Source organism: Bubalus bubalis, chromosome 18 (assembly GCF_019923935.1).
Source record: "Bubalus bubalis isolate 160015118507 breed Murrah chromosome 18, NDDB_SH_1, whole genome shotgun sequence".
Classification (NCBI taxonomy): Eukaryota; Metazoa; Chordata; class Mammalia; order Artiodactyla; family Bovidae; genus Bubalus; species Bubalus bubalis.
The window spans coordinates 50,351,701-50,373,862 of record NC_059174.1 but is presented as its reverse complement, the minus strand read 5'-3'; the positions used below and the strand labels follow the sequence as shown (position 1 = coordinate 50,373,862).

The 22,162-nt window shown below is 54.4% G+C and overlaps 1 protein-coding gene across 2 annotated transcripts; it reads right to left on the bottom strand.

Annotated features, from left to right (window-relative positions):
- Positions 1 to 3,100: 3,100 nt before the first annotated feature.
- On the bottom strand, positions 3,101 to 10,722 carry ERF (ETS2 repressor factor). 2 transcript variants are annotated; one of them, XM_006041246.4, is made up of 4 exons: positions 10,543 to 10,722; positions 5,891 to 6,125; positions 5,394 to 5,509; positions 3,101 to 5,265 (listed from the first exon to the last, which is right to left on the bottom strand). In XM_006041246.4, exons 1-4 carry the CDS (start codon positions 10,562 to 10,564, stop codon positions 3,986 to 3,988), a joined length of 1,653 nt encoding a protein of 550 aa, XP_006041308.1. In that variant the 5' UTR covers positions 10,565 to 10,722; the 3' UTR covers positions 3,101 to 3,985. The 2 variants fall into 2 exon arrangements, with proteins under 2 accessions (XP_006041308.1, XP_025124955.1); XM_025269170.3 differs by having other exon boundaries at positions 5,891 to 6,147; positions 10,543 to 10,696.
- Between the last annotated feature and the right edge of the window lie 11,440 nt (positions 10,723 to 22,162).

Sequence of the window (22,162 nt, the reverse complement as noted above, 5' to 3'; positions counted from 1 at the left end):
CCCGACCCTTTGTGAGAAAACAGCTGAGGTTTGCTGGAAAGAGCGTGAGCGAAAGGGGAAAGACAGTCGCCTAAGATAGACTGCAAAAAGTTTCAACGCCTCCTTTCCTGACGCCAGGTCCCAAGAAAGAGCCGAAGTCGATTAGGGACTACTGAAAAATGGAGTGCAAACACTCCCAAGTTTCCACAAATCCGGAAGGAAAACCCTCTCCGCCAACGATTTAGGAAACAAAGTTTCCGGTGGATTTTCAAGACAATACAGTCTTCGGATACTGTCTAGCTTTTCCTAACAATGTACGTTGCACCTGGAGGCTGAACTGAAGGTTGAAAGAAATGAAAACACAATTTATTGTGAAGATCCCATTAAGCTCTTTGAATCCTCAGTCTTCCTAAATTACAGGATCCTGGAAGGCCCAAAAGAAGGAAGCCAGCTGCTAGGAGTAGCCTCGCGTTTTGTGCTCGCATTATGTTGCCCCCACTTAGCGATTAATACCCGGAAGGACGGTAGTCCAAAGCGCGCTGGGAAACGGAGTTCGTTTGAGTGAGTGTGTGTGTGTGTATGTGTGTGTGTGTGTGTACAGAGCTCGTGTGAGTGTGTGCTGGGAAATAAGAGTTCATGTGAATGTGTCTATGTGTTCCGGAAGTATTTGTAACTGAAATTAAGTCACCCTCCTCTCCTGTCTCGTGGAATGACGGGAAACGGAGTTCTAGGCTTCACTTTAATCAGATCCTGTGATCACTCTAATTGCCTTGCCCTTTGAAAAAAGTCTTGTCCACGCTGTAGTTGACTGCAGTTCCCAGCGGACACAAACTCCTGGGGCAGGACGGATAGTAACTCTGAAGCCTTTCGTACTACATTAACCAGAAGGCAAAGCACAGTCACACTCACGCTCTCTTCGCAATGAATGCGGCTACATCACCGCACAGTCCAGAGCGGGTGCTTCTGGGAGTTGTAGTAGTTCCTCAGTCAAACAGTTCCTGCTGCCCTCTGACGGCGGCTCGGAGTCCAAAAGCGAAAATCTGAGTCAAGCCCCAAATCCTGGGGAATCCTAACCTGGACCAAGAAGGCTTACAAGGGCAGGAAAACAGGGCGGAATAGCGGCGGTTACTTAACGGCCAGAACCCGTGGGACGTGCGGCGTGGGCCGCACGTGTGCAACCGCCAGAGGATATTGGGGTCCTTGGGAGTCTGAGGGAGTCAGTCTGAAGGAATCTTATCCGAATGTCTGTACGAGATGAGAACGTTTGTTGAGGGGTGCTAGAGCGGTTTGTAAGTGGCTACGAGGGACCTCTGGGTGTCTAGAGGTGCTCAGAGGTGTGAAGAGGTAAAATGGTCTTCCTGGAGAGGAGTAAAGTCAGAAAGGACTTGAGGTGTCTGTAAAAGGTCTGTGGGAGACTCTGAGAAACTGATGGTATCTCTGAGGGACCTGAAGAAGTGAGCGATGGTTGAGAAGCCTAAGAAAGGAATTTCTGGGGACTGAGGGAGTGCTGGGGATTATAGGTAAGGAGAGGGTCTCTGACGATATGAATTAATTGATGAAAGTGTCTTGAGCTTTTACTTGGTATCAGAGATCCTGGAGGATGTGGAAGGGAGCAAGGGTATGACCTTGCAGAAACTGAATAGATTTAGATGGACCACTTTAAAGATGAGAGGAGCTGCTGGAGTTTTCAAGACCAGAGGCCACGTGTGACGTCCCACTTAGCCAGAATTTGGGGCAAGAAATCTGGCTGGGCTGTGGTCTGACCTGGAGAGGGGTTCTGGAGCTGAGCGCCTTTGACTCCATGTTAGATCCGGTTTAGAGGTGCTTTGAAGGCACTAGAATCAGGTGCTGAGATTACTAGTCAGGGTCCTCCCTCCTACCTCAGTAATGACATCCCCATCTCTCCATCACACCACCACCAACTTAGCTGCATCTATGTTGCCAGGAGACATGCCTCATCCCTACTTCCAGAAATAGCCCAGTGGCCCCCACCCCAAGGGAGTGACTTACATCACCCAGGAGAGGGAGCAGTTGCCTGCAGGCCTCCACAGGAGCCTCACAGTACCCCAGCCCTGGATCCTTTCTTCACTGCCAACGGGCATCATCAGGGACCACCCACCTGGGGCTGGCTTGAAATGAGGATGAAATGAGAGTGGGTAGGAGTTTCTAGTTCCTTCCCCCAGAGTTGCACAGGGTGGGGTTTCATGAAGCCATGCAGGCCCAGAGCCCTCAATTTTCTTAGCAGCTGTGTGGCCTTTGGAAAACTTTCCCTCTCTAGGCCTCAGGCACCTCACCTGCACTGGATGGGTTGTGCTGTCTAAAAGCACCTCCAGCTTGGATACCTCCTCCTGATTCATCTCTGATTCAAGCTCTCCAACTTGGGCTTCCGGCTTTATGACCTCTCCTATCAGATCTTAGGAACTTGAGATCCTGGTCTAGATCCAACTATCTTGACTTTAGGAGAATTGATTTGTTGAAAGAACATGTATTTCAGAGACAGACTTCATTAAAGTCCCAGCTGGGCTTAAGGCCTTAGGCAAGTCATTTAAGTAAGCCACCAGCTCCCACCTTGGAGATAAAGAACTCCAGCTCCTAAGTACCTGGCACACAGTAGGTGAACTGCAACTTCGATTAAGCCAGTCTCTTCTTAATTTACTAGTGGAGTGCTCCCATGGGTTGATGAGAAGATCACTAAAGTGCCTTGAAAGATCTACATTGCAAGACACTGCAACTCATAAGCACCTCTAAGAGGAGCTGACGTGAGGACACCAAAGGTAGTGCAGAAGGAGCGCCAGGCCTTCACCAGAGCCTGGAGGGATGAACAGTAATTCACAAAGAGAGGCATTGCAGGCAGAACAAGGGCCATGGCCTGGCACTGAAGAGCCGAAAAGTGCTCCCAGGAAGAGTGGATCCCCACGAGAGAGGGCAGTCAGAGGGCCAGAGAATGCCCAAGCCCTTCACCACCAGACCCAGAGGTTTAGTGCCCCCCGAGGCCAGGAGTTCATTTTCCAGGACTGGACTTAACCCATTCAGATGGGGTTAGGCCCTCTGGCCATGGATCCACTCAGGGCCAAGGATGTGGCCCTGAGGTGGCTGCATGCAACACTCAATCACTGCATCCAAAGGTCCAAAGTTTTTATTGTTTTGAATACATTCTCCAGCAGCCCCCGACTTCCCTCCCCACCCACCCTCCATCCCCAATACAGAATAAGGCTTGACCACAGACCCCCACCCCAGGGGCCCCAGCTGGGAGGCAGAGGGGGCTTCCAGTTTGGTTTCAGGGCACCCCCTTCCCCACCCGCCTGCCTATGGGGCAAGTCCTAGGAGCAGCTCGGGGGTGAAGGGGTTGGACTGGCACTGGGGTGGGGACCAGGAGAGGGATAGCAGGCACTTGTAGAGATTTGTGGCCTATGGGCGGCACCCCTCACCCTCCTCCGCCCCCAACACCCCCCCCAACACGGAATTTTTGGTTCATCATAAAATGTCCCTCCCTCTGCTGCAACCCTGTGGGGCTATGAGAAACCCAGGCACTCACGGCCCCTGGAGGGGCGGGGAAGGCAGGGTTGGGGCTGAGGACAGTCGGGGACGGTCAGGGAAAGCGGTACAGGAGGCAGAGAACAGGGAGGGAGACAGGCTTTACTTCCTAAACGATTGTAATAAAAAAAGTTCCTGGGCTTTGAGGCCGGAGCCTCAGTTCAAATATAAATTCCCCAGAATGGAGGTGGCCCCCTTAACTCCCCCCTCCCTCCCACCCCCACCACTTTGCCCGGAGCTTAGAAACCCACAGGGACAGGGGATGGCCCCACCCCTGGGCACCCACCCACCCTCACCATTAAAAAAAAAAAAAAAAATTAAAAGTTTTATACAAAACATGGGGGACAGGAAAGAGGAGGAGGCAGAGTGAGACTAAAAAGCTGCCCTCGCCTCCAGGGAATTGGGGGGGGGGGTTAAGGCAGCAAAAGAGGCATGGGGGGTGGGGGGAATGGGGGTCCCCTGCCCACAGCCCTCAGGAATCTCGATGCTCCAGAGAGAGCTGGGCTGTAGCGTGCTGGAGGTCAGAACTCACCCGCCTTGGGGTGAGGGGCCCCCCAGCCTCCCCAGGCCCCTCCCCACGCACCTTCTTGTCCTCACCCTCATCCTCAAGGCCCCCAGCAGGGCCCCCACCCCCTTCGAGGCGACAGTCTTCACTCCAGCGGCGTTTAAAGCGCAGCTTGAGAGGCATGCACTGGGCAACCCCGGGCGCCTCGCCCGGGTCGGGCTTTGGGGGTGCAGGCGGCACACGAGGCGTCTTGAACACCTCCCCGTCTTCTTCGTCCTCGTCGCTGATGTCAGTCACCTCCACCTCCTCCGACTCGCCTTCGGAGATCGGTTCCACCTTGATCTGCGGTGGCGGTGGTGGCGGGGCCAACGCCCCGGCACCCTCGGCCAGCCCGCCTGCACCGCTGAGGGCCAGGCCGCCACCCTTGTCAGCGCCCGCCGGGGCCTTCTCCCCAGCAGCCCGCTGCCGGCGTCCCAGGGGGGGCGGCTGGAGCTTAAACTTGAATGGAGAGGAGGAAGAGGAGGACGAGGCCGAGGAGGGGACCGGTGGGGTCTCGGGGGCCATGGGCGGCAGCGGGCACTTGTCGGGGCGCTGGGGCTGTGGCACCACCAGCCCGGGGTAGTGCAGGAAGGCGCGGGGGCTGAGGTGGTAGTTGTAGACGCTTTGGGTGTGGGCCTGCAGGTACCGTTTCATGTCCTCGGGGCTGAAGGAGAAGTGGGAGCCTCCCCCAGAGCCGCTGGGGCCCCCGCCACCACCGGGGTACATGGGGCTCAGCGTGGGGGACGGGGTGTAGGCCAGGTGGGTCGGGGTCATGGGCAGAGCCGGGGAGAGCTGCGGGGGCAGCAGGGAGCCAGGCCCGGCTAGAGGAGACACGGGGAAAGGGCTGAGGGGCTCAGGGCCACCCCGGGGCCGGGGGTAGACACGGAAGACACCAGGGTCATGGGGCAGGCGGGCCAGCGGGGGCCCACGGAAGGCACCCAGCTCCGGGGGCCCAGGCGGTCGGGCCCGGGGGTCCTCTCCCAGGGGCTCTTCGAGCTCTGACGTGCCATCGCTACAGTCACTGACCGAGCCCCGGCCCAGGCGCCGGGCCACCACGGCCGAGAAGAGGGATGACGATGAAGAAGAGCAGGCCGGCGGTGAGCGGGGGTCCTCGGTGGGAGACAGCACCTCGGAGGGTGTCGAGGGAGGAAAGCGGAAGTGGCTGCCGCCTGTCGGCACTGGCGGGGCGCTCTGGGGCACCGCACCCCCTGACGGGAGAGGGAAGACGTGATGTCAAGGTCCCCCCTCCCCCGGCCCCCACCATTCCGCCTCGCCTGGACATTCGGGTAGACCCTGCTCTCCCTCTGAGGCCGTACCCACCAGCCCTGGTACTCACCAGCCAAGCCCACGTCGATGAAAGGGTAATTAACCAGCACCAGTTTGTTGAAGTTGAACTTGTAGGTGAACCGTTTCCCCTTGGTCTTGTGCAGAATGCGTTTGTTGTAGTAATAGCTGGGGGTGCAGAAACACCTTTCACCGGAGGGTCAGTCACAGGGGACCCGAATCTAGAACCCAAACCTTGACCCATATTAGTGCTGCTCGCAAAGGGTGACTGAGAACGTGGGCCACACGAGAGGAATCAAGGTCCAGAGGGTGGGGGACCAGTTCTCCCCTTAGTTCTGGGGCCAGACTACAGGCCACATCCATGACCACGTTCTCGCCTCAGTATGACACGTGGGCTCAGAGGGGTGAGAACTTGGCCTGAGGTCACACAGCCACCATGTGGCACAGCCAGAAGTCAAACCCAATGTCTACCCCCACGGGCCAGGGGGCTCCCAACCGGTGTGTGTGGGGGGCTGTCCACGTCTGACCCGGGGCCTCTGCCCTCCTCACCGCAGAGCCCGGCTCAGCTTGTCATAGTTCATCTGGGGCTTGCACTTGCGGACCCCCCAGAGCCGAGCCACCTCGTCAGGGTCCTTGATGACGAACTCCCCGTAGTCCCCCTGCCAGGCGATGACACCCTGGTATTCCTCTTTCCGCAGCAGCTCCAGGATAAAGTGCCACAGCTGGATCTGCCTGGAGCCGGGGGACGACTCCGGCTTGTAGGCCCAATCCGGGAAGGCAAAGCCTGGAGACAGGAGGCAGGGGACCTGCCCTGGGTCAGGGCGCCAAGTCCGGGGCCCTGGGGCCCATCCCAGGGTCCACCTCCTAGCCCCGCCCTTACCATGGGGAAACCCGTCTCCCCTCTGCCAAGCCAAGACCTGGTTAGAGGGAGACAGTGTGTCTGTGTGTGTGAGGGGGGCTAGACAGGAGCTGGGGGGAGGGGAAGCCGGAGCCTGCTCCAGTGACACCGGGAGAAACAGGAAACCGTCGGCGGCGGGTCCCGGGGCCAGTGCCAGGGGGCCAGGCACCAAGCCAGGCCGGCGGGCAGGGCTGCCAGTGGGGGAGGGGCAGGAAGGGGCACACGTGGCCAGACGGGTTGGGGCTAGCCACCCCCAGCCCACCCTCACTCCCATTCAGGGTTAGTCATTACCACGCCCCTACCCCCCCAAACTTCTCTGTTCCCCTCCTAGAAACATACACTGTCTCCCTCCCAAGACCTACCGGAGCCCTTACTCCCACCCTAGGCCCCCAAGAGAAGGTTTTTTTTTTTTTTTCTTAAAAGGACCAGGAGGGGTGGGGTGGCTGGTTGACGATGAGGTCAGCGCTTGCACACACAGAGGCTTCTGTCTTCCCTGGAGAGTGAAACCCAGACTGTCTGAGAGAGCGCCCCCCCATCAAGCCAGGGACCCTCTGTGCTACACTGCCCTACCCAGACCCGGGCACATGGACCCAACCTGGCTGGAAGGCCTCAACACTGAACAGGCATTGCTTGCTGCAACCCGTTCCCCCTTCTGCCTTCTCATCTTCAGCTTCTTCCCTGCCCACCTACCTACCCGCCCCCAGCATTAACCTTGGGTAGAGGTTGGTGGTGGGCTGGTTGGTCCCTAGAGGGGGTGGGCAGCCTGAGGGGGGGAGTTCGGGGGGCTGCGGTTGTTGTCATTTCCCAAACCCCCGGGTAATCAGGGGCCATCAATAATTCAGCACAAGGCAGCCGGTAATGGAGGGGTGGGAGGAGGGAAAAGGGAGGAAGAGAAGAAGAGGGGGAGGCAGGAGAGGAGCCCTGGTGCCACTAGAGGGAGAAGGCCAAGGTGGACAGCTAAGGATGGGCGGGTCCCAAGTCCCAGTCAGGCTGCAAGGGTCAGCCTTCTTCCCATGGCCCTGGCTCAAGCTGAAGCAGGTACCAACCCAAACTGAGGCAACATGGAACCTCCCTGAAAGCCCCCCCCCCAAGTCTGGAATCCAACAGGGAGCCTTCCCCATGGGGACGCCGGGGATCAGCAGCTCCTGGTCCCAAAGGGACCACTCCCTCTAAATCAGAGCTGACTCTAATCCCTGATCCCTGGCCTTGGGCAGACTGGGATGGCCAGCATTCCCCACCTGGTCCCTGCCCCATTCAGAAATCCCAGCCTCCAGTCAGTCCCTCAGGGCTCCAGGGATATGACCATATGACCTCAGCTGGTCACAGACCCAGGGTCCTGTACCAGCAGTTCCTGCTCCATTCACAAGTGACAGCCCCTGACAGCACGTTCCACGGACCCCAACATCCACAGCCCCATCCCTCTCTTGGGAATCCAGGTGTTCACCCCTTGATCCTCACCCTGCTAGAGAACCAGGTCCAACAGTCTTGTTCAGGGCCCAGAGGCTCTTGGGAATGCAAGAGACCGCCCGCTTCATGTACCCGCCAACCTTCTCCAAAAAACTCCTGTCTCCCTTCATGGCACCAAGCTTCACGCTCCCACCCCCACCAACAAGCCCCAATTTGGCTCTTGGACTCGGGGTGGGGGCCGAAGCCCCTGAGACATCAGTCTAGGGTTGGGAGGGTGTACTGATTTTCACCCTCCCCCCAAAATTAAAGCCACCCTTCCCAGCCCACCCGCCCCAGCCTCCTTGTCCCGGTAACCAGGCAACGTGTGTGCAGCGACAGTCCTGGGAGCGGGGGAGCAGGAGGCTAAAAATAAACTTTGCAGAAGAGAAGGAGTGAGAGAGACTACATGCAACACAAAGGGAACTCAGAAGGGAGGTGGGGGGCTCTGGAAAGGCCTCAAGCTGCATTTCGGGGGCTGACCCAGGCCCCCTTAGTTAAGCCCCCTCCCTGAACAACCTTGCTCCGGGGCCAGGACCCTGGCTCCCACTCATGGCAGGGACCCTCCCCATTCCCAGGCCAACCCCAAAGCCAGCTTTCCTCATCGGACACAGCATACATGAGGGCCTGTTCCCAGCTTTGGGGGGAGAAGGAAGATGGGGGGTGACGTCAGGGTGTCTCAATGGGGCTCTGTTCCCCAGGCTTTGGAGCCAGGAGCCAGGCACGGGCAAGGGGAGCATGTGTGAGTGTGTGTTGTGTATGAGTCCACGTGCTTAAAACAGGGAACCACCCGGCCTACACCAAGAAAGCCTGGGGATGCTGGACCTCTGGAGCACGGGGGGGACAGTGAGGCAGAGACAGAGCAGCTGACAGAGAGAAGAACTGAGGACATTGCCAGACAGGGTGGAGAAGAGGCAGCAGACAGGAAGGGCTGGGATGGCGGGGTCCCAGAAGACACACCTGGATCCCACACAGGCAGGGTAGGGAATCTCCCAGACAGACTATGGAAACCTGGGGCGGAGGGGGGTGGGGTGGGGGGGTGCAGAATTCTCGGGCACCCCTCAAATTCACCTTAACTGCCCAAACTTTTTTCAAAAGGGCTATGGGGGTCGGAAGGGAGGGGCAGTGGTAGAGGAAGAACACGCCGGCCTCCTGGGGGGCCCCACCACCTCCCCCACTCCAGGCAGCCCTCGGTGGCGCCAGGGCCGGGAAGAAAACAGGAAGTGGGAAACAGCCGCGGCAGAGGAGAGTGGGGCCGGGATAGAGGATCGGATGGAGGGGCGCGCAGCGGCCAGCCAGGAGGCAGATGGACCCATGGACCCATCGGGAGGCCAGAAAAGGCTCCCGCCCCTTCCCCCAGCCAGAGAACCCACACACGGCGCGGCCCCAAGACTGGGATGGGGGAGCGGCCCAGCCGGTCCCACCAGGAGAAGGCCCATAGCAGGGATCGAAGACGAGGCGGGGTTGTCTGGGTCCCTCGGCCCCCTTCTCCAGCGAGGGGAGTCTCCGGCTGCCTCCGAGGCGCAGCGGCCTTGGAGCCTTTAGGAGCCAGAGAGTATGTGGGACGCACGTGACTGACCCTACAGCACTCCGAGCCCCTGCCCACACCCAGCCCCCTCCTCGGCCCCCGATCCCCAGGCGCCGGAGCCCGGCTCGGAGCCCTTTAAGAGCCGCCCCCACCCGCCCAGCGAGGGGGGGCGGGGTGGGTGGGCCGGTCGGGGCACACACCCGCACACAGGAGCCGTAGCCGCGGCCGCCGCCGGGGGAAGGAAACAAGTTTGAACAGCGGCGCCCGGCCCCCTTCCCCCTCCCCCGTCCCCGCCCCGGGCCGGATTCCGACGGGGTAGACGGGCAGGGGGCGGCTGGGACCCCTCCCCCAGCGCGCCCAGGCGCAAAGTCCAGCCTGAGAGAGCCCGGGGGCGGCGGGGGAGGGGAAGGGGGAAAGTCCGAGAGGGAGGGGGGGTTAATCCTGCTGCCCCCCGCCCGCCGACCGAGGGGGGGGAGGGGAACCTTGGTTCCCTTAAGGAGGAGCAAGTTGGCGGGGAAGAGGGGGGCGGAGGGAAGAGACGGCCGGTTGAAAGAGAAGAGCTGGATGAGGGAGGAGGAACGAGGGGGGGAGCCTCCGCGTCCCCCCCACCTTCCCCACCCTCCTCAACCCCAGGTCCCCGGCGGCGAGGGAGGAGGGTTCCCAGGTTTCTCCGGAGCGACCTTAAAGCCGCGCGTTCTAAGGTCGGAAACAAAAAGTTCCTTTTTCGAACGTTCGGGCTGCGCTTTGGAACTTTGCGACTCGGCGCGGGCGGGGGAGCGAGGAGCCGGCGGAGACGGGCGGGGGAGGGGCGGCGCAGCCCGGACCCCGACTCCCGGGCTCCCCACTCACGCCCTCCTCCTAGAGGCCATCCCGTATCCCCCTCTAAGCCGGTGCGGGGCACGCATCGCGGTGAAGGTCACGGGCCGGACCGTGCAGCGCGGAACCGGGAATAGCGGGCCCTGTGGACAGCGCCCCCCCACACACACACCCCGCACACGTCCCGGCCCCCAGAGTGCAACGTGACAGAGCGGCTGGGAGGAACCCAGCCACCCCCGTGATCCCGGGTGTCAGGGAGAGCCCAGGTTTTGGGGTCCAGGCAAGGAAAGAACCAGGACTCGCAGCACCCAACCACTGCGCCCAGAACCAGGAATTGGGGGCTCGGTGCACACCCCCGCTCGCACCGCAAGAAGCAACAGGTCTCGAGTGCTTGGGGGGTCCCCCGCAACTGGGGAACACTCGGGCTCCCCCAGAACCCTTCAGCCCCCCCAAAGTTTCTCCGCCTGGTTTCCCGGGGCAACAAGTCTCCCCCACACGTGCTGCCCCCGCCCCCACCTGTGTCCGCCGGGGTCTTCATGCTGGGGGGCCCGGGGCGAGGCGCCCCGACTCCGGGCCGCAGCTCCCGGCGCCCGCGCTGCCCCGTCCCGTCCCGAGCACGTCGGGCCGCCCTCGCCGATTCACCCGGCCTCGCCTCTCAGAGCCTCTCCCCTCCCCGCCGCCGCCTCCCGGGTTAATATCGCACTCCGGGGCCGGGACGCCCACGCCCCCCGGCCGGCGACGTCACCGCCGCGTCGCCATGGAGACACTGTGCCCGCCCCCTCCCCGCGCACTCACACAGACACACACAGGCACACATACATACACACGCGCGCGCGCGCGCGCGCACACACACACACACACACACACACACTCGCCGGCGCGCTGCCACTGAGGACCGGCCGGCACTAGGCTTAAAGGGGCCGCGTGACGGGGGAGGAGAGAAGGAGGGGCTGGGATAGGATGGGGTCCTGGGGGTCATGACCTTTCTCTGAGGCTCCAAGTCTGAAGATAACTTTAAGTCCTCAGGATCCGCGACTTGCCGCCCCTCCTCCTCCTCTCCTTCCCACTTCGGGGTCCACATTTTCTTTGGAAGCCTGTAAGAGGGTTTGGGGGATACCTTATGATGAGTGTCAGAAACTTCTGTGAGGAGTATGGACCTTTTCGAAAGAGGCAGAACTTTCTCTGCAGGAGCTGGAGGGGGGGGTGGGGGTTGGGTCAAGACCTCGGAGGATGATCCAGACCACAGCATTTCCCAGGCTGGCCTTACCATGCGCCGCCCCCCCCCCCCCAACCCTGAGCCTGACTCGGGGCAGCTGTCCAGGGGTGGGGTGGAATGGGTGGGAAGCATTTCCCAGCGTCGGAAATGGGGAGGCGGCTGCCTCCTCCGCTCCTCCAGGGATAGGGTCTTGGCCTTCCAGATAGCCCCAGTCCCATCTGGGGAGGAAGTGACCAGAGAGAAAGCACGCAAGAGCCGCCCCCCCATCCGCAGACTGCAGCTGTCTTGGGAACACGGCCGGCGCCGGAGGTACCCCCACTTCCACCTCCAGGGCAGGGGGGTTCCGGGGGCGGAGCCAGGATGCGAGGGGGTGACCAAAGTCTGAACAAATGTGCTCCCGAGGGACACTAGGGGGTCGCCAGGAGAGAGGAAGGCAGGGCTTAAGGATGAAGGCCAGTGCGTAGGGATGTGTTAAGTCTCTTCTCTGCAGCTGGGAGGAATGGATGGAGCCTGAGGCTTTGGGAAACAGGAAATCAGCAATGATCAGATGGCCAACAGTAGAGGGCAAATAGCAGTTATATTCACAGGCTGATCCTGGAAACAATCTCAGAAAAGACTCTGAGGTACCAAAGGAGAGGAAAGGGGGGTGGGGAGGAGATGCTCAGAGAGAGTGAAACCAGGAAGATAGGGAGAAGTGAACAGGCCACAGAGAAGAAAGGCCTGAAGGGTTAGGCTCTGGGTGCTTAGGGCTTCAAGCCCACCCTCCTTTGGTGTGTTCCTAGAGGCCTTAGGGCAGTCCCTAAGCAGTGCCTCAGAAGAAGTCTCATGCCTCTTCCTCGGGGAGACCAGGGCCTCCCAGGAAGCAGCTCCCCCTTGGGGAATTATGTAACCTTGCCTACGGACAGTGCAGCTCCCCCACGGATATTGTAACCCTCTGGGAGCAGTGTGGTCCAGCAATAATAACCATCATCACTGTTATCATAACAGCTCCCGAACTGCTAGCGCTCACGATGTGCCCGGCGCTGGGCCAAGCGTTGTCGGGACAGCTTCTCACTGAAGCCTCACAAAACCCCAAAGAAGGGAATTCCTATTGTTAGCCCCATTTACAGATTAATAAAGCAAGGCTCAGAAACTGTCAGAGCCAGGATTCAAATCCAATCTATCCAATTCAAAACCACCACCCTTAACCAGTATAGTTTATTATGTCTTTTACTGCCCCACCCCTCAAAAAAAGATGATGCCAAGTTTAAAAGATAATGGATCCATACTACAGCCTCAGAGACCTCTCTACTCCCATCAGAAGACGGAGACCAGGGTGGCAACCCAAACTGCTATTTCCTGTATGTGAGTGAGATTGTATAGAGCAAGTGAATTGATCTTTTTAAACCTCAGCTTCATCATGTGTAAAATGGGGATATTAATGATTAGGTTGTTATGAGAAATCAGAGATTTGAGATAAGTAGGCAATAAATACTCGTGATTATTAGCAGAAGTGAGCGGCATAACCTGTGGACAATGTAAGCCTAGAGATTCCAACTGTAGGCAGCAAACACACAAGCATGGACAGTGAAATTGCCTGTTAATGGCAGACTTCTACCCTGACTCAGCTGGATAATTCAATCCCACAGTTTCTGTGAAACAGTCATGGATTGGTGGGCGTGCCTCAGGGGAGACTTTCAACCATCCACAGAGAATGGGAACCGCTGGTGAAAATGACATGTCCACAGATACTATAACATGACTGTACCATGGAAGTGTGGACTGTGTTGGACAGTTCAGTTGCCTTGTGAACACTGGAAACCACCCCCAGGAACGGTGAACCCCACAATTACTGTGTGAAACACCCAGAGGTTGTGAACTTGTGATGAGAACTCTCACCGCTGGTCAATCCTTGAAGACATACTATGCAACCAAGACCATGTGAACTCCAGTGGGCAAGGATCCAACACCCCCCCCCACTCTCCCCAGAAAGCCTTCACAAATGCCCCTGAGGCTAGTAAAAAGCACAGCCTCTCCCAGATCTCAGAGGTGCCTGGGATGAACAGTATAACACTCCGTGGAGAAAACACCTCTGTCTGGACAGTGAGGAGACCCCCCGACTCCCATGGCCCTAGTAGTTCTTGTTCCAGTTTACTGTCCTGACACAGATAAAACAGTTACCCTATTGTTGTCAGGCAAAGGCATGGACAGAACCTACAGAACCTACGCCTACAGAAGTCACAACTCTTCACAGAGTCACGCCTAGAAAGGAGACTGTGTGGACAATAAAAATCATAAACATCGCCAGCCCATCACCCCTATGAACAGTGACGAACCACTACTACCCTAAGAACATTGCCATTCCCTTAGAAATAGCGGGACCCACCCACACTGTTCAGAGCAACGGTCCCCAACCCTTTTGGCATCAGGGATGGGTTTCATGGAAGACAATTTTTTCCATGGATGGGGGAGAAGGAGGTGGTTTCTGAATGATTAAAGCGCATTACATTTATTGGGCACTTTTTTCTGTGATTATTACATCAGCTCCTAGATCATCAGGCATTAGATCCCTGAGGTAGGAGACCCCTGATTTAGAGACTGAAGCCACCTAAACTGTGTAACCATTGCCAAACAGAAAATGTAACCCCATTAGATTATCACCCTTGCTGGTCTCTCTGATTTGAAATGCTGAAGGATTCGAGGACTCAGTCCTAGGTCCTCTTCTCTTCTCCATCTACACACATTCCTTTGACAACTCCACCAGGCCCATGATTTTATACACCATATACTATGCTGATTACACCCAAATTTCTGTCTCCATCTCAGGACTCTACCCCAAACTCCAATCTCACACATTGAACCACCTCACTGGTATCTCCATTTAGATTTCTCAAGTAAAAAAGGTCTCTTAGAGCTCCCCCAAAGTGACCTCACCCCCAATCTTCCCCATCTCTGGAAATTGCAGCACCATTTTCCTGGTTGCACAGGTAGAATACCTCGGAGTCATCCTTGACTCCTTTCTCTTCTCTGACATCCAGTTTGAAGGGAACTCCTCCCATCAGGTCTTCCTTCAGCTTTTTCAGACTCAGTCACCCTCCCCACACACACATCCCCCACCACCACCCTGGTCTGATGACTCCTCACTGGACTCCTTGCTGCCTTGTCCCCATAGTCTGTGCTCCACTGGCAGGTAGAAGTGCTCCAGTCAACCAAATGACATCCCTTCTCTGCCCCAAACCCTCCATCAGCCCCTCCACTCCCTGGGAGGCTTTAACAACTCCTTGCCTGCAATGCCCTTTTTCCCTCCTGACCTCACTTCCCACCTTCCCCACTTCATTTTTCCTCCAAGTGCATTCCAGCCTCTTTGCTATTTCTTGAATTTGCCAGGCGTATTCCTCCCTCAGGGCTTTTGCCCATGCTATTCTATCTGCCTTGAAGGCTTTTCCACCAGAAGTCTGCATAGCTCTGTCCCTCATTCCCTTTAGGTTTCTGCGCCAAAACCACCTTCTCAAGAGTTTGGTCCAGTGTTTAGGACTCTGAGCTTTTACTGCTGAGGGTGAGTCAGGGAACTAAGATCCTGCAAGTCACGCAGCATGGCCAAAAATTTTAAAATAAAACTAAAAATATTAAAAAACACACACCATCTTCCCAATACTATGCCTGACCACTATGTAGATATATAACTATCTGTGTGTGTGCACTCAGTTGTGTCCGATTCTGCGACCCCATGGATTGTGGCCCACGAAGCTCCTCTGTCCATGGGATTTTTCCAGGCAAAAGTTGCCTGGAAACTGAAGTGTGTTGCCACTTCCTACTCCAGAGGATCTTCCTGACCCAGGGATTGAATCTGCACCTCTTGCATCTTCTGCTCTAGCAGACAGATTCTTTACCACTAGCGCCACCTGGGAAACCCAGATATATACCTATACTTATGTCTATATACTTTGGCCAGACTGTGTGGCATGCAAGATCTCAGTTCTCCCACAAGGGATTGAACCCACTCCCCCTGCAGTGGAAGCATGGATTCTCAACCACTAGACTGCCAGGGAAGTCCCTGACCACTATTATATTGGAGGCCCCTTCCTAGACCCCATGGGTTCCTTTTATTTTTTTGCTGTGCCATCCAGCATGTGAGATCTTATTTCCCCCACCAGGGATCAACGCCCACCCCCCTGCATGGGAAGCACGAAGTCTTAAGCCAGTGCCTAGACCAGGGTCTGTCATAGAGCTGTTGTTCAGTCGCCAAGTCATGTCCAACTCTTTTTGACCTCATAGACTAGCAGGTCAGGCTCCTCTGTCATCTACTGTGTCCTGGAGTTTGCTTAAATTCATGTCCATTGAGTTGGTGATGCTGTCTAACCATCTCATCCTCTGTCGTCCCCTTCTCCTCCTGCCTTCAGTCTTTCCCAGCATCAGGGTCTTTTCCAATCAGTCAGCTCTTCGCATCACCTGGCCAAAGTGTTAGCTCTCCAGCTTCAGCATCAGTCCTTCCAATGAATATTCAGAATTGATTTCCTTTAGAATGGACTGGTTGGATCTCCTTGCAGTCCAAGGGACTCTCAACAGTCTCCTCCAACACCACAATTCAAAAGCATCAAATCTTCGGCGCTCAGCCTTCTTTATGATCCAACTCTCACATGTATACATGACTATTGGAAAAATCATAGCTTTAACTGTACAGACCTTTGTCGGCAAAGTGATGTCTCTGCTTTTTAATACACTGTCTTGGCTTGTCATAGCTTTCCTTCTGAGGAGTAAGCGTCTGTTAATTTCATGGCTGTGGTCACCGTTAAAGAGTAGGCTGTAGCCATAGATAGCGTAGGCTGTAGTCATAGAGTAGGCTGGTAATATGTACTTGCTGAAGTGAACTGAGTCTGAAAACAGCTGGGATAAGGTGACAGTCAGAACCCATACAGAGTGTCTGTGACGGATGTAAAGCCCATATACAGTACGATTGCATGGACAGTGTAGAGCCCCAATAAACATTGTAATTCTCAAAAACAGTATGAACTTCAGTTTAAACAGCATGGCCCTTTTTAGCCTTGTCCAGATATGCTCACCTTCATAAAGTGATCCGAGCTCCATTTGAACAGCTCCATTCAAACTTTGTAAACCGGCTGGACCCATATAGCAGGGCAACCCACATAAATACTATAAACCCCACGGAGGTAGTGTAACCCTCATAAACAGTATGAGCCCCGTACAGATGGTGAGAAAACAAATAAATAGCAAATAAATACGGATGGTGTTCTCCGGACAAATGACTTGTTCCCTCTTCAGTGTGCGCTGCCACAGAGGCAGCATCACCTGCTTAACATGGTGTAAATGCCTCCAGCGCTAGGGTCAATTCCCACCCTGGGGTAAACCTCACATGTATGGTGCAGGTAAGCATGTAAACAGGGTCACCTCAAGCAGCAGCAGGAGTCTTCATGTGAACAGCGTGGCCCCATAGTATGGCCTCAGGCAGGGTAACCTACCACGTGTCCCCATGTGGACACTGCCACAGCTCAGGCGAACCACTCTGTGGACAGTGTAGCCTCAACCCTGGTGGCTGCCCGTTCCAGTATTCTTGCCTGGAAAATCGCAAGGACAGAGGAGCCCGGTGGGGAGCCCATGGGGTGGCAAAGAGTCAGACGTGACTGAGTGACTAACGCACAGCCAACAGGTGCAATATCACTGCAGGTTTTTAGAACATATTTTTGTATCTGGCTCTGCGGGGTCTTAGTTGTAGCCTGTGGAATTTTTGATCTTCGTTGAGGTATGTGAGATCTTTAGTTGCAGCATACAGGATCTACTTCCCTGGCCAGGGACTGAATATGGTCCCCTGCACTGGGAACACCAAAATCTTAGCCACTGAACCACCAGGGAAGTCCCGTCACTGTCAGTCTCACCAAGTCATGGATAATGTAACCCTCTCCCACAGACAGGTGGAAACTGCCTATTCCATTCAAACCCTCTGGGCTCAAATAGAGGTGGTCGAATACATCTGGCAAATAAGATATAAGACATATGGATAGAGTGGGGCTTCCACAAAAGCTGTTAAAAGACTCAGTGTCAACCCCCTACATCCTATATCCCTGCTTGGAACTTGGAGCCAACAGCAAGAGCTTCAGCAGCCACTGAGGTAGAAGAACTAAGTGTGACTGAAAAGACAGCCTAATGTGATTCAATCTCTTCAGAGGAAAGAGAAAAACACCTGTTTTGTTTAAGCCACTGTTGTTTGGATTTCTATTGCTTGTGTCTGGACTTAAATCTAACTGATAATAGTTCTTTTAAAAAATTCAATAAAGTTGAAAGACTATTAACATTTTAAAACCCCTCTGGGCTTTTGTAATTTTCATGTGTGTGCGCATGTGCTCAGTTGCTCAGTCGTTTCTGACTCTTTGTGACCCCGATGGACTATAGCCACCAGGTTTATCTGTCCATGGGGTTCTCCAGGCAAGGATATTGGAGTTGCCATTTCCTCTTCCAGGGGATCTTCCCAACATAGGGATCGAACCCATGTCTCTTGCATCTCCTGCATTGGCAGGTGGATTCTTTATACCTGCACCCCCTTGGAAACCCGTGTAATTTTCATACAACTTCACATATCCTCCCAAGCCTGAAAGCCTTAACTCTCCAATGAAATTTACCCAACTCTCCTTCAACACAAGGTGTTATGACTTGTGTTAACAGTATGACTCCCTAAGGTGTGGTGTAACCCATCACCGAGAATAGGCCTTAAATAAAGGCCAAGAAATGATGAATTCTTTTAAAAAATTTATTTGGCTGCACCAGTCTTAGCTGCAGCACGTGGGATCTTTTTTTAGTTGTAGCACGTGAAATGTTTAGGGGCAGGATGCACATGTGGGATCTAGTACCCAGATCAGGGACTGAACCGTGGGCCCCCTACATTGGAAGCATGGAGTCTTAGCCACTGAACCACCAGGGAAGTCCCCCAGTGAATTCCTGAAAAGCAGGGATTCCCAGAGTCTAGTGCAGGACAGAGCACATAAAAATCACTGCTCCCATTTACTGAGCACTTATTATACGCAAGGCCCTAGACTCACCATCTCGTTTCATCCTCAGCTCAACTTAATGAGATAGATACTTGAATGATTCCCATTTTTCAGATTAGGAGAGTGAGACTTGAGAGAGGTTCCAGGCCCAAGACTACACAGCTAAAAATCGTTACAAAGGGACCTCAAGCACTAGACTGTAATGCCTCCTGATGGACTGATAAATGCCCCACAGGTACGTTGCACCCTGGAATTCTTTCAGAAAGCACTACCACAGCTCCACAACACGCACAAACTATGGACAAGGTCACCAGTAAGGCTGTGACAACATAAACTCTTCAGGTGGTGATAAGTTCCTTCTGAATAAGACTAATCACCACAGTGGTTAATATGTTTAAAATTAATTTTATTTGGTTGGGCTGGGTCTTCATTGCTGGGCACAGGCTTTCTCCGGTTGCTGTGAGCAGGAGCTACTCTTCCATGTGAGGTACAGGCTTCTCACTGCGGTGGCTTCTCCTGTGGCGGTGCAGCACAGGTCCTAAGCCCGCGGGCTTCAGGAGATGCAGCACATGGCTCAATAACTGTGGCACTCCACAGCCTGCGGAATCTCCCAACATATGAAATCTTCCCGGACCAGGCATTGATTCCACGTCCCCTGCATTGGCAGGTGGATCCTTACCCACTGCACCACCAGGGAAGTCCAATACTTGACATTTCTGAGGATTTACCCTCAAAAGACATGAGCAGACAAAAAAATATTTTGCACATCCTTTTTTAAAAAAAATATTTATTTATTTGGCTATATCAGGTTTTAGTTTCAGCTTTGCACATCTTAATTCTTTACATTTCCGTAGCAACCTTATCAGAGAAGGCAATGGCACCCCACTCCAGTACCCTTGCCTGGAAAATCCCATGGATGGAGCAGCCTGGTAGGCTGCAGTCCATGGGGTCGCGAAGAGTCGGACACGACTGAGCGACTTCACTTCCACTTTTCACTTTCACACATTGAAGAAGGAAATGGCAACCCACTCCAGTGTTCTGGCCTGGAGAATCCCAGGGACGAGGGAGCCTGGTGGGCTGCCGTCTATGGGGTTGCACAGAGTCGGACACGACTGAAGCGACTTAGCAGCAGCACCAGCAGCAGCAACCTTATGCCATAGGACTGGAAAAAAATTATCCTGTAACAGATGTAGACACTGAGGCACAAGGGGTTCATGACTTGCCCAAGGTCATACAGCTGGGAAGAAGCCCAGCTCGGTTCCACCCTGAGCAACCTGGCTAAGCCTGTGTTATCCCACTTCCTGTAGCACCACTTCCCCCAACTCCACAGGACAGTGGAATTTTGATGAACTGTGTAACTAAGTTAACTACATTTTATGTAATTCTTCCAGGGACATGTGAAATAGGCCTTGGACTGTGTGAATGTCACAGACGGGTCTCCTCTATGCATGGTGTAACCAGAATAAGCAGTGGAGGTTCCTCTGTGGACATTAAAAACACACCACACTCAGAGACAATCTTGAACAGACAGTTGATGTTGTTACGCAGTCGCTGAGTCCTGTCCAGCTCTTTGTGACCCCATGGGCTGTAGCCCACTAAGCTCCTCCGTCCATGGAATTTTCCCAGCAAGAATACTGGAGTGGATTGTCATTTCCTTCCTTCTTTCCAGGGGATCTTCCTGACCCAGGGATGGAATGTTTGTCTCCTGCGAGACAAACACTGGTTCTTCACCACCGAGCCACCTGGGAAGCCTGGGCAGGAGAGAACCCCTGTCACTGTAGCACTGTGCTCCCTAGGCAGGGTGAATTTCTTTGTGGAGACTGCAGATCTCATTGAGTCTAATTCTCCCTCATGCCTGATGCAGACTGATTGTGGAGCGTGAAACGCCATCCCAGTCAATGGAAATCCTCCCCTCCCCAACACCATGTAAGCTCCCATGGGCTATGTGAACTTTGGCCCAATACGCACCTCCCCATGGACAGTATACTTAATCTCTTTCATATCTGTGACAAAGTTAACACAGACAGTGAACATCACTAAGCATGGGGAACCTTCTGTGGCTGCTGTGAACCCCTGTGGGACAGCACGAACGATTTTCCAAGGGTCTACCTAAATGGGCTGTGGGAACTTTCTGATGAGTGTAAGTTTGTTCAGACCCACCCATACTCAGAGATGCAGATGACACCACCCTTATGGCAGAAAGTGAAGAACTAAAGAGCCTCTTAATGAAAGTGAAAGAGGAGAGTGAAAAAGTTGGCTTAAAGCTCAACATTCAGAAAACTAATATCATGGCATCCGGTCCCATCATTTCATGGCAAATAGATGGGGAAACAGTGGAAACAGTGGCTGACTTTATTTTTCTGGGCTCCAAAATCACTGCAGATGATGATTGCAGCCATGAAATTAAAAGACGCTTACTCCTTGGAAGGAGGGTTATGACCAACCTAGACAGCATATTAAAAAGCAGAGACATTACTTTGTCAACAAAGGTCGGTCTACTCACGGCTATCATTTTTCCAGTGGTCATGTATGGATGTGAGAGTTGGACTATAAAGAAAGCTGAGTGCCGAAGAATTGATGCTTTTGAACTGTGGTGTTGGAGAAGACTCTTGAGAGTCCCTTGGACTGCAAGGAAATCCAACCAGTCCATCCTAAAGGAGACCAGTCCTGGGTGTTCATTGGAAGGACCGATGCTGAAGCTGAAACTCCAATACTTTGGCCACCTGATGTGAAGAGTTGACTCATTTGAAAAGACCCTGATGCTGGGAAAGATTTGAGGGCAGGAGGAGAAGGGGACAACAGAGGATGAGATGGTTGAATGCCATCACCAACTCAATGGACATGGGTTTGGGTGCACTCCGGGAGTTGGTGATGGGCAGGGAAGCCTGGCATGCTGCGGTTCATGGCATTGCAAAGAGTCGGACATGACTGAGCGACTAAACTGAACTAATGTCTACCCTATGGGTACAGTATAAACAGCTCTGTAAAACTTCCCTCAACTCAGGGCCCACTCAATATGGGACTACTCAGTATGGGCCCACTCAATATGGAAGTGCAAACTCTCTTTTGGAATGATATTAAAATAGCAGTAATAATATGACGGTATAAGGTAGTATAAGTCATAACATAATATAGTGTGCTCAGTTGCTAAGCTGCCTCCGACTCTTTGCAGCTCCATGGACTGTAGCCCGTCAGGCTCCTCTGTTCATGGGATGTTCCAAGAATACCGGAGTGGGTTGCCATTCCCTTCTCCAGGGCATCTTCCTGACCCAGGGACTGAACTCACATCTCCTGCATTGGCAGGTGGATTCTTTACCACTGAGCCACATGGGAAACCCTGTAATGTAATAGCATAAGAAATAGTGTAAGCTTCTTTCCCAGTGTGAACTTCTTGCAGACAGTGAAATTTGTGCCACTCTCAAGGCAAATCTGTGGACAGTTGATAATGTGAATCTCATGGATAATGTCAATCTCCTTCATATTCAGTGAATCCCATTGGACAACTGATATTTCCTTATAGCTCAAAGTGAACTGACCATGTCACAATATACTCTCTCACTTGTAGTGTGAATGTTACAGGCATACAGCCCTGCAATAGTCTGGGTGCATTTTCTTCACACCTGGTGTGAACCCCGCATCTGGGCAGCAGGAATCTACTACCAACAGGGCATATCCCTCTCCTCCCAACACCAGTGTGACCCCCCCCCCCCCACCAGGTGTGAACACCTACAAAGTGTAAGCTCTTCACGGAATGCAGTGTGATGCTCCATGAAGTGCTGTATTTCCCCATCTCAAGCCTTCCTCTCACCCTACGCCCAGGGGGGCTATCAGAAAACTGAGCTGCCCTAAATGTCAAAGTCTTGGGGAAGGTGGCCTGTCCCCAGGGTCACCAAGCCCCAGGCCACGCGCGGAGACTACTCCGCAGCGCGCGCCACCACACAAG